The sequence below is a fragment of the Falco naumanni genome, chromosome 1, assembly GCF_017639655.2.
Source record: "Falco naumanni isolate bFalNau1 chromosome 1, bFalNau1.pat, whole genome shotgun sequence".
NCBI lineage: Eukaryota > Metazoa > Chordata > Aves > Falconiformes > Falconidae > Falco > Falco naumanni.
Window position 1 is genome coordinate 36,511,592 of NC_054054.1, and position 13,050 is coordinate 36,524,641.

At 35.2% G+C, this 13,050-nt stretch overlaps 1 protein-coding gene across 1 annotated transcript in view; it reads right to left on the reverse strand.

Annotated features, from left to right (window-relative positions):
• The window catches only part of GALNTL6 (polypeptide N-acetylgalactosaminyltransferase like 6), a 487,161-nt gene that overhangs the window by 264,645 nt on the left and 209,466 nt on the right, over positions 1-13,050 (reverse strand). The window contains exon 4 of the mRNA XM_040589013.1: positions 7,259-7,425. Coding sequence (XP_040444947.1) covers positions 7,259-7,425 — 167 coding nt within the window. The remainder of the gene's footprint in view (positions 1-7,258; positions 7,426-13,050) is intronic.

A 13,050-nucleotide genomic window follows, 5' to 3' on the forward strand; every position in this document is an offset into this window, starting at 1 on the left:
ATTTCAAATATTTCAGAACCAAATCAAGTACCAATTCTCATCCTTATCCAAGAACTTTTCTTAGCATTTATTTTCCGATTACCCGACATTTCTTTTTATTAACAATACCAAGCAGTTTGCTTCAGAAAGTTGTAACACCACACTCAGATTTTGCTCATGATATAGGAATAACATTGGTCATCTCTCAAAGTTCTTGGCAATATGATAAACGAAATATAATTATGAAAAGATAATGCAGCTCCTTATGCCTTCTATTGGAATAAGTACACTTCAAATTCAATTTTCACTGCTTAGTTTTATTTTCTTTCTCAGCTGTTCCAAAAGGAAGCTGATCTCTCTAGTCTACCAAAAGACTAGTGTTCTCCAGAGGACTATTGTATATTGAAGGCAGCTTAAGTGCACTGGTGTAAATATTGATGCACACATACTACAGCACTAACAAATTGTTTTCATCTGTAAAGCTAATTACCCTTAATTTTTCAACTGAATTAATTCAATTTAGTATTCTGTCAAGGCAACAGATTTCTGCACACCTTTATCCCATTCCTTTTTAATTTTCAACACTTGTTACAGTCTATCCTACTGTATAGAAGGTGATTTCTTAAGTTCTTCCTATTGCATAAACTTCCAAACATGGGACAGCCTTACGTAGGTAGCAGAAAGTGGCATCATAACAGCTCTCCTATGATAGATATTTATGCTGTACAACATAATGCCAGTGAGACAGTCAAGCTAGCATCAGTTCCAAAAGCAGTCTAGTCTCATAAGCACAGCATTTCCTTCCAGCCCATTAACATCACTCAGCAGCTGTTGGGTACTTGTAAACCCCAGTTTTAGTACAGTAATACCTGTAGAAACAGGGATGCTCCTGCTTACACCTTTCTCCTCTCACTTTTTTTTCCCGCTTTCTCCTTTCTGCCACAGAGGCAGATTCTAATCACATAAACAATGCTGAATACTCTCAATGTCCCTTATTATCACAGCACGGGGAACGACAACAAAAAATTGAAACAAAACCTCCCACCATCAAATACAAACCCAGTGATTTGTCACAAAATATGCCACAATTACTTGCCTGGAATTATTTTTTCATATTTTTAAAAGCTTGTTTCTCAGCTTTCTGAGAAGCCATACAGTCAGGCAGCTGTTAACTTGCCATAAAGAGCAAGCATGTTCCACAGCCCCTCCATTTCTCACCATTGTTGCCTCCACACATACCACTGATGACAGCTAGGCCTTTTCTCTGCCTTCCAGCATGTCTTGTCCAGGTTCTGACTTCTGTTCCTACTAAACTCTTTTTAGTTATACCCTTTCTATTCAAAGGAAAAGCCTGTCATCGAAAATATTCCTGGCTGCAGCCACTGCGACCATACACAACACCAGGAGGCAATCCCAGATACCTTCCAATCAACAGTTAATAACGCCCCATTCTTCTTGTCCTACTGTGCCTCCAGAAAGAGAGCTAGTGAGCTGTGTCTGTGACTTCTTTGGATGCATTCATTCAGCATGGATGTTGTTAGAAGTGTTCTGTTCGGTGCCCCAAACCCCACAGGCACACTTTTTTTGAGCAGAAGGGTGGTTAGTTTTCAGGGATGGGCAGACATCCGAGTTCAAAAGTACAGTATATAAAGATGAAGAATTATTAATATCCAAGAAAAAAAATAAATCCCTTGTGTAGCTTTAAATTGCTCAGCTTAAAAGAAAGTCATTGAGCTATTATATACTATCTTGAAAAACAGGCTCCTAAAGTTAAGGGACAGACTTAAAAGCATTTCCTTAAGTAGAGTTTGACTTTCACAACATTACAACATCCCATTTCGATTTTCTGTTTTAAATGTTGCATATTTTGACAATACTGGAAATTTTTGGAGAAGCGCGCCTTCACTGTATCAGAGTATTGCTGCCTATAGCAGAGGTTTGCTATGACAATCATACAATATAACCTTCACTTTCATTTCATCAGAAAAGTTATATCCAGCCGTGATCTGAAGCCAAGCATCCATAAATTGGAGTCCAAGTGACATGTTGCATAAACTATCTGTCTGCAAGCAAAATACAGGATTTTCATCTTCATGCAACAAATAGCAGGTATTTATTGAGTGGAAAGTTGTACAATCTGATGTTCTAATAGAGCTGCTTTGCTTTTAGCACAAACTCCCTTACCCTAATGTTATTGTATAGTATGACTAATATAATTTACACAACTACAGTTAACCCCCAAAACCAGACCACCTCAATAAGGCCAAAAAGGCTTTACCAGGCTATTAGGGTAATTGGGCCATAGATCATATCTTCCTCCACATTCACACAAAACAAAGCACAGCACTGGCACTGAAATTCACTGACTGACTAAACTGAGCTCTGATCAGAGTCACAGGTAGCTGCTTTTGCAGATTAACATGCATGTTATTAATCTGGGATATTCAGAGATCTGGCACAAAGCATATGGTATCTGATACGGGACAGTATGATATGCCTAAATGAATGGTGATGCAAAAAAAAAAAAAAAGCACTAAGCAAGACAACAGAGATAGGAGAACATTATAGATGACAAAATGAGAAGGGAGTGGCATAGCAACACAAAGGAAAGCTTCCCAGTTTGTAATTTTCCACCAAAAGACCAGCTCATTGCCAGTGGCAGAAACTAGTTCTTTCCTGCATTAGCTGTCGGCTGCTAATTTATCATTTTATTTTTCCTTGGCAAATACAATTTATTTTTTTGCAAAATAAAAGATGGCCTAATAATTGTTACTGTTAATGAATTCATTGCTGGCTATGGCATTGTTTATTTTTTCTTATAACAGGTGCTGTGCCAGTTACAGAACTACAGGGGTAAAGTAAAAAAGCTCAGTAAGTCAATTTTACATGCATGGGCACATGTGTTAGTAACAGTTCACAGGCCTGACTAAGCTAATAAACTCATTAAAACACAAAAGGAATAAAGGTTGATGTAAAAACCTATCATGTGTTGACAACCTACATGAACTGTTTAATTAATTAATTATGCAAATCAATGCTCCCCTGAAGTTTATAAAACAGTAATTAGAATTTTTAGTATTTCTTTGTAAATTCAAGCTGTTCCATAGCAGAACAAATGAAAACTTGCTTCCTTTTTCATTTTGCCCTTTCCTCTAAAACTGTTGCCCACATTCTGCTTCTTGCCATGTTTTCAGAGCTCTGTCTGCCAACAGCCTGTAACTTCAGAGCAAACTATGCCAATAATAAACACCCCCACCCCCCAATATAAACCTGCAAGCCAATGCCAAATCATCTTCCCTCTCCCACCAAAAAAACAAATCCCCCCCGAAAAAAAAATCGCTTTCCACAAGGCTCATTTTCACAGAAACCAGGCTCTCAAAACCAGAGCTGCACACAAACCCACTGGAGAGATAGCTGACATAGGGGTATGCTGGTACCTCCAACATAAAGGTGTTCATCTTCGATGGCAGGTGACGCTTACTGAAACTGAGAGGTCTTTAACTTACACAGAGGTTGCATGAAATGGGTGTTGCAATTGCAACTCAGAATCCATCACAAAGAAATATTCTGCATACCTTAGTTTGCAGAGATATGTATATCATTGAACTTTTGTGCAAAAGCTACAGTACTTGGACCTACAATAGGGTTATTCAGTGGAAGTCTCTAATGAAGACCTGACTGCTAAATCAGTTGGAAAGAGTAAAAAGATTCTTACATTTGTCTGCCAGCACACAGCATAGCCAGCTCCCTTACCAATAGCTTTCTAAGGCAAACTAAGTAGAAGTCTAATACTTGTCTCTCTCTTATAGAGCTTGTTAAGTGACAACGTATTTCTTTTATGTGTGTCAAAACTTCTACGAATTTTAGATTTGGTTATCAGCTCTAGATTTAGTTCCCTTTCATCTTGCTGGACACCACCATTTGTGTTTACAATGTAAATCAGAAATGTTATGTTGAAACAGAGTTCCATTAATTCAATCAATTTTTGCCATCCCATTCCTTCATCATTTTTAAGTATATAAACTCTGTGAATTATATGAATAAAGATACTTTGCAACTCTGGATACCTATATTTAAGTCTACATTTCCTTCCAACTGTCCCAGATAACTTTTATATTCATATGGGTTTTTTGTATCAATTTGTCTATAACCAAATATTGCACTTCCAAATTTCGTAACATTTGCTTACCTCCCTCTTAATCCCACGTCTCTCATCTGCATTATATTGATATTTAAAAAGGTGCAGCTGTCCTTTTACTTTTATAACTTCTAAATGTCATAATTTATGGTGAATATTATGGATGAATTATCTGAAGTTTTTGGGCTTGGTCACAAAAGCCAAAGAAGCGAATATGCATAAAATGAAGGCACACAAATAATTTTACAGACAAACCAGCAACCTGCTGGGTACCTGGCTGTGCACTAAAACATTTTCATCATCTGTTATCAAAAGTTCTTTATGTGCATTTCAGTATCTATATTTGCATGAGTTAAGAAAACAAAAACACTCCACCATTTTTATCTATCTTTTACTACATTTTTATCTATCAATTTTCCACTTTTTCTCATCTACTCTATTCTGAACAGGGACTGGCTTTTCATAACAATTTCTAAGACTTTTTTAAAAAGGAAAAGTTTGATTATTAGAAAACCCTAGAAAAATAGATTGTCATTTATTCACTACTTTTAAGGTAATAGTTCTACTGAAATATCCCATTCTTACTTTCAACTATTTACAAATTATGTTTAAGTTCCTAGCAGAAAACTCTCTATAATACAAAGTTGTAGAACAAGTACAGCATACACAGTATCACTTAAATAATATATAACTGATTTCACAAAAGAAAGTAATAGCCATTTGTCAGCTACGTGACATATGGAGCTCGGTGAAGAAATTATACAATGAGAAGAAAGGATACAGATGTATCACTAATTGCTATACTGCTTCAACACTGCAGCAAACTTTGCTTGCAATGACTCTCAGTTTTGACAACAACCGAACATACCTGTATTTAATTTTTTACCTAATCTGTCTTCAATGCCTTTCACACTGCTTTAACGCTCTCAGTCTAGGCAAAAGCAACTAAAGGGTGATGACTAGTAACATTAAACTAGTCATCTATTCAATCACTTTTAAAGAAGATTATTTTATGAACTGTGAGGGAAGGAGGACAGGTATCAGTCATCATTTTGTCAATATAAATTAACCCAACTGTATTAAGTGTGGCCACTTCATGAAAAAGGAAAACACGCTAGATGACATGGTATAGGTTCAGTTAAGTGCAGTTCAGAGGATCACAAATACAAGAATTAAACCACTTTAGATGCCCCAAATTAATCCATCCAACTTGAAATTCTACGTCACTGAATTCAGAGTAGAGATGCCAGCACATTTTTCTTGTGTGTTTGTTCTTAAAACACACAGTATCAAACATGCTACCAAACATGCTCAAGTTCAGGACTGGCAACCATTCAAAGACACATTTCTAATCTTTATTTGAATAATACAAAACCACAGAAGAGTAAATCTTCCTAACGGTACAACAGTTCTAGGCTCAACTCGATACAAGTCTTCTTAATAGATTTCTTTCAGATTTTCAAACCAGACACTTATGTTAAGCATTTCTATGTTATATGAACAACTTCTTCCAGCAGAAAACCATTCCACTGAACAGCTAGATAGGTTTATAGAAGCAGAAATGAGGAAGATTTGAGAGATTATTATAGTGTTATAGGAATTACTACTACAGTTAGTATTTACTCCAAAATAGGTTCTGCTGCTGGCTGAAAGTAAGTTAGGACAGGCAAGAAAACATCAGAAAGTACAATACTCCATGTTTACTGGCATTAATTCTTTTTCTAAAATTGTGACGTAGATAAGCTTGCTAAAATATTAATACATTTAGAAATATATCAACAATAGTCAGTATGATCTTCATTACAAAAAATGCTACAGTATCACCATATTGAGCAAGCATAACCTGAGTAGCTACTCTCTCAGTATAAGAGGCATTTTTACTTGTCAGACACCTCATAAAACCAACTTACTGGCTTCCCCATAAGTTGTTTACTACTAGGAAATTGTTAGCCTGCAGAAAAGTTGTTGTGCTACTTTACAGTTGTTTTAAAAACTTTCATCCATGGTCTAGATTTTATAAATGTAGACTAGCCAGAACTGTACTCACTTTACAATTTCACTTAAATTGCATTACAGATAGAGAGGCAGTTCATCAAAGGACATACTTCAACTGGCAGATATGAGAGGGTAAGATAGATGTGTGCAGCATTAATCTTTTCTAACTCCTGAAATATCAAGTTAAAAATCTAAAAAAAATTATTCCACTGTAGCGCTCTACTAATATGCCTCTCATTCACCCAGGGGCTTCTCAAAATAGTAGGTCAGAGATTTGTTCCTGTAAGTTTCTAGCTGACACAAAGGTTTTATCTAAAACATTAGCAATGAGCACAATTCCCTCTTTTGCTATCAATCTACTCAGAACAAGGCTCACATACAGAATAGCAAGTGACGTTTCAACAGAAACAACCAAAAAACCCCACAAACACCAAAGAAAAGTCAAAGTGTCTCATGCTTGAAGTTCTAAAAGATGTACTGAAATTTCAAAGGAAAACAATTTCCCAGTTCTATGTTAATGATATGGACGAATTTTACCCAAGGAATTGTTACATTTCATTTAAGGAGCTTAGATAGAGCATTCATTTCTTGTATTGCATTAAAGAAGTAATGATAGCAGAAGTCATAAAGTGATTGCAGTTTCCTTAATTTTATGATATATAGATGATGTAAACCTTGGTTAACTATTCTAAAGCAGTTTTTCACATTCCACTCAAAAGGGTCTCATTTATCTGTATGGCTATTTTGACCTAGTATATGAAGCTGTCTAACTCAATAAATTTCCAGGATTAAAATCTAAATGAATTGCATCCAAAATTGTCAGTTAATAGGCTTTTGGAGTAAAAGGGAAGCCTAAGGAAAAAATGTTGAAACACCAAAATCTGCAGTATTTCAGAAATAATATATTAAACTTACTATTTTAATAAGTGTCAATGAACAGTTCAGTCTCTTCCTTTTACCATGAATTTCAGTAGTCATGCAAAGTAAACCAAAAGCCACTTACACACATTTATTCCAGCTCACAAGTAAACATTATTACGCACAGCAAGCAGTCCAGCAGCTATGGTCTGCTCACTTCATGCTTCCCTTTTAGTTTCTATAAGAACCACACTGCATTACAAGTTTTGAGTTAAAAAAACCCCTTACCTCTGTCACTGAAGTCATCCACAAGAATGATTTCTGCTATCAGGCTGTCTGGAGTGCGGTTGATAATACTGTGTATTGTTCGCAAGAGTGAAGTCCAGCCTTCATTATGAAATGGGATAATTATGCTAGTATTTGGTAGCTTTTCCAAGTACACCTTGTGCTTACAGCTGGAGAAACAAGAAAATATTTGTATAAGCATACTGAGGAGTCTGAGTTGGCATACACTGCCAATCATTTGGGACATTCAACCATCATTGTTTCTAGCATAAAATCCAACAGTGTAATCAATCAGTACTTTCATGTGACAATAACTAGTTAAAATATTTATATTGCTTACAACATACAATAAATCTGAACAATGACAAATTTAAGGCGAATGAATGAAAATTTAACTGGCTGGAATTAGATTCTTTTCCTTCACTGGAAACTTTCCTGCAAAATGACAGAGGACATATCTTCTACAATGTTATTTCCAGAAAACAAATCCTCTTATCAGAAATATTTCTGAAACATAATATGAAGCAAAAGAAAATGTGAAATGATCCTTTTTTTGTCCATACCAGGGTAAAATTTGCAATAACAGTGTACTATACTGAAAGACAAACTCTAGAAAACTGCAGCATTATCCTGGGCAACATGCTTGCAATATGCAAAACAACAACATCCACAAATACAACTCCACATCTAGATATCCAAAACGATTGCTGCTATTAGAGAGATAAAACAACATATGAATCTGAAAACACAGACTGATACAATTAATACAACTTAACCTTTCATTTTTGAAAGGAAAGCACTGCACCTTCAGCATCTTCGCTGAAGAGCATCAATGTAACATCAGTGCCTATCTTTACAATTTTCACTGCTGTGTTGCTTACACATCTGAGCAAAAAGACCATTCTTTAAAGATAAATAATGGTCTTGCAATTCAGTTTCTCAAGTGACTGAGAATATTTCATAACTAATGTTTAGGTTACTGAAACTCATCGGATCTCTCTTTCTTTTTTTGGAAAAAAATAAAAAGGGGAGGGGTAAGGGACAGATTCCTCTGTTTTTAACACGGCATTTTCAGCTCTGGGACAAAGTAACTGAATGATTTCACATTCCCCAGGAGAAAGGTCAAATCCTGATAGAGGTATCTGTAAAAGCAGCAACACATCACCTTTACAATAAACAAAAGCAGAAGAAAAAAAACCCCAACCAACTATGTTTAAAAATGTATAGATATCTTTGCTGCTTTTCAGAAAGAATAACTATGCATATCAATAGCTGCTGTGGATTATAATGTTGATTTACATATATTTGCAGCTTATTTTGCATTTCCATTTTATAAATGTCACTTCAAAATCAATATTTAGTGATTTATTGTACAGCTAACACACTGAAGAAATGCTCCAGAGAAATAATAAACCCTCATAGGTACTATAGTTATATTTGCAAAATACTAACTTTTATGTAGTTGTGAATGAACAATCAAGTTTTTGGATGCCTTCCTAAAAAAAAAAAAAAAAACAAACCAAAAAAACCCCAACCACATTTAAATTTGTAATTCAGACATTTCTTCCTAAAATGTGGAAACAAATAGTTTAATGACAAGCCGTCTGCAAAAATAATACTTTTGGAAACTTTTTAATAACCAGTTTGCTGGTGGGACACATATGCATACTGGGGAAAAGGCATTTGCTTTGCAAGTACATGAAGTTCTGGAGAAAACAGTGCTCATTACCTAGTGACAGAAAAGGCTAAGCCTATATTCTAACATTTTGGAAGGAAAAAAATCCACTGCAGCATTTGATTTAAGTAAAAATTATTTTTTTTATTTGTAGGAAGTGCAACAAAGGAAGCCCAACAAAGGAAGCCCATTACTAACACGTAGCTGTTTCAGCTGGCAAATTAAGGAAACCACCGACCACAACCACCCCCTGCTGTTGCCAGATGTTTGCCGACAATGGTGTGTCTTGAACTAGAACAAATGTAACTACTATGTGTACATGTAATTCTTATGGTACTATTGAAAGAAAAATGGCAAAGGAAAAAAATCTTGAACTCCCAGTAAGTATGATCTTAGAACTAGCAAGTCCTCTATCTCCATAAGAACCTAACGCAACAAACAAAACCTAAAAATGCCACATAAAACCAAGCAAAAGAATGCCACACCAGACTACAACTTCTAAACAGTAAGGAGGGGAAAAAATAGCAAACACACCCAAATACATGAGAATATTGTTTTTTTAAAAAATAAATGTTGCCCCTCTGTGTAACAATATACCTCTTGAAAGAGGTTGTACTGAAATTTGTGTATTTGCATGGTCAATATTGTAATCTTAAGTACATACAGATGGGGAAGGTCACTGGATTTGGATATTCTCATCAATGGTTTCAGAGTAATTGCGTAGTTTAAGTTTGAGAAGGAGAAGCAACATTGATAGACTCAGCTTAAAACTCTTTCTTCCTACAGAATAGATTGCTCTATTAACCCTAAAGAAGAGCCACGCATAGAAGCAAAAAGAGGAAAACATCTTAATTTTTCCTTACATTCTCCATCATTCCACTTTAACCTTCAGTTCTCATTTATATTTACTTTTACTTTGATAGTCAGTGCAAAGGTACCTGGCTATATGTGAATAGATTTTTAGTAAGAGCCACAAATGACCAAAATGCCTTTTTTCTTCTTTTCTCAGAAGAGCTGGTCAGATTCTCAAACTCACAGAAATGAAATATTACATTTCACCATCTTCTATTGTTAAGATGGTCTGTTAAGTTTCATAGCGATGGTCTACTTGCCTTTCTTCAGCAAGCTAAATTCTGCTCATTTTTGGCCCCTTGCTTCCTGACATGAGACTAACTATGGTATAACTACAACAGAAGATCACTATGTTTTAGGAGGCATAACACAGAGATCCATTTTATTTTAAGTTGTATTCAGCATTATCTACAGCAGAGGCAGCAGGACAGATCTGATGAATAACTGTAATGTTCAGGAAAGGCCCAGGAATTGCAATGAAGATGCAATTAGACATCCACTGCTGAGAGACTGGATTTACCAAGAGAATAATCACATATGCATGCAGCATTTGTTCAAAATCCATCAGTGTGGTTCTTCGTATCCTGCATTTTAGAAGTGATGCCAAATACCCTGGCTGCAAGACTACTACTTGGAAGCACAGACATTGCTTCTTGTAAGCCATTGCTAGTCTTTGAAATAACGATCAGGTCTTTGTGTCTAGAACAAAGAACTTGTCATCATGTCACTAGGTCAGAGTGAAGTTCATTGTCATAAACTATTATTATATTTAAATTTATTAATGATGCCTATGACATAGAATAAACCAGTCAAGGCAGATGTTCAGTTCATGTATTAAGCAGAAAAGATAACAGGTTTAATACGCAACGGTATTTGACATAAAGCCACAGAACTTGACATAAATAGATTTCTTATCTAATATTTCAACTCATTGTTTTACTGATGAGAATGTTTAAAACTAAGAAGCATTAGCAAGTTATCAGATAAGCTACTAGAAAGATATTTTTGCCATTAACTGCAACAATATTGAATCAGCATCAAAGACTTTTGGAAGTGTTCTTTCAACACTAGTTCACCACCAAAAATTTAAAAGTGCATTTGGAGAGGTGCTGACATAAAAGTTTGATCATAGGTTCAAACTAATCTTGCTTTATTTCTTATCCTGGTTCCAAGATTCTAACATACCTCTTAAATAAGTATTTTATTTTCAGCCACCATAAAGTCATACTTTCAAGACTACATGCTTTTTGCTCTCACCAAAATAATCCTAAAAACAGTGTTTTAAGCATTCCCAGGCAAAATGCAGAGCCTGATTTCAGTATGTCTACTCTCTAAAATTAATTTTGTTAATAGCTTAACTAACATGTGGAATGAATATTTTAAAAGTGAGATTCTTGATTCTACAAAGAAATGAGAAATTATAATTCAAGTTTTTAATATTTTCTGAATAATGCAATGTTAACCAAAATTTATTAAAAAATAAAGCAAGGTTTACTGTAGAAAGGAAAAATGCTAGGTTTAAAAGATTACCATTACCATCCAGTTTAAATTAGCACTAATATTCATTAAGTAAAACTTTCTGAATTATGGCATAATACGTTAAATGAAACTGAACTGACTTCCTATAGAAATATTTCAAATACTGCTGAGCAAAAAAAAATATTTTCCAAGCCTCAAAATTTCAGTGGAAAATTTTTTATCAATTTAGAAAGCCATACTACTTGCACACATGAACTCTTAATTGTCAGCCCCCATCTGAAGGCTGCATGTTACTTGCACACTTTAAACAAATGTAGGCGCTATGTGGACAGTAAGTGTTATTCAGGTAGTTTGAATGGCAGAATAAAGTGTCCAAAGAACATACTGACTTTCATTAAAGCTTGGAATACTAGGAAATCCACAAAGGCCTGGAAATAAATCCTAAAATCGATATTCAAAGAAGGCTGGTAGATGTAAGTCAGACAGGATATGCAGTTGAGCCACTTTCAGTTGAGTAAGAGTTTTCTCCAAGATGTAACTCAGCATTAGAAAAGATTGTAACATAGTTTATGTCAATGAATGTTACCTTATGGTATCCTTTTCATTATCAAATCATAATGCAACTATGGTTTAGAATTATTTTATTACTGTAGAGCTTTAGTATCACATCATATTCTGATTAAGGAATTAAAATGAAACATTTTTTTTTTTGTGGAGAAATGAGAAAAGGGTGCAAAACTGCTAAGTCTCAAAATATTTTTTAATACTAAAGGTATTATTTGTTATTTTTAATTTGTTTCCATCAGGACCAGTTTTTATCCTAGTAGTATTTTAATCTGGATTACCTTTTAAAATACCTCATCAGAAGTTTACAGGAACAAGCTTGATTTGAATGATAAATGAAGATGAAGACAGTCATTTGACTGTTAACTTGGTTCTGTATGTGTTATAAAATAGCTTGTCTAAATGAAGTATGTGTTAGAACAAACACATGCAAAGTCTCAGAAGAAAAACCTCCCAGGAAATTTGATGATTTTGCCTATGGGAGTGAGAGTAGAAAAATAAATCAGTCTACTTGAAATTAGGAAACCAAACTGATTTTTTGCTTCAATTTTGATCACAAATTCCATGAAAGCATTCTCAGCAACCACGCCTGGCTATGTATGTATACTTATCATGCCCATACTGACAAAAGGATAAATATTTAAGGATGCTAAGAGCCGATTATTTGACCATTTTCATTATATTTTTCCTCCCTTTTATCCCTACCTCCATACTTGTGTTTCCTCAGACAACCAAATAGCTCAGTAGATTTTTTAGTTTTTAATGTTTAATGTACTATTCATTTACTTTGCTCAGGAACATACGAAGTTGTATTTGAGGTAACAGCTCCCTAATAAGTTAAATTGCTAGACTTAGGAAACCTCATACTACCTTTTCCTCAGTTTCCCTTGTTCAGTTACATGACTAATGCAGCCTCCTCTTCAATGGCTGGTAAGTGACCACTTACGGAACTGGAGGGTTAATTGTTCAACATTTGGTGCGGTCTTCCCCCAAGTATTCTGAGAGATCCTGATCAGTCGTTTTAGTTCCCATTCATGCTTGTTTCTCTAGGTATATGCCACACTACACCATCAGCACCCAGTGCAGTGGGACAGGAGGCACCTGCACATCCTGTGGCACATCCTAACCAAATAGACCCGAGGCTCCAGTCTTCTACAGAGGGTGGATTTGGGATTATTCCTAGCTTTACAAACTGACAGACTAGGGTGGTGAATTCAAGCAGCTT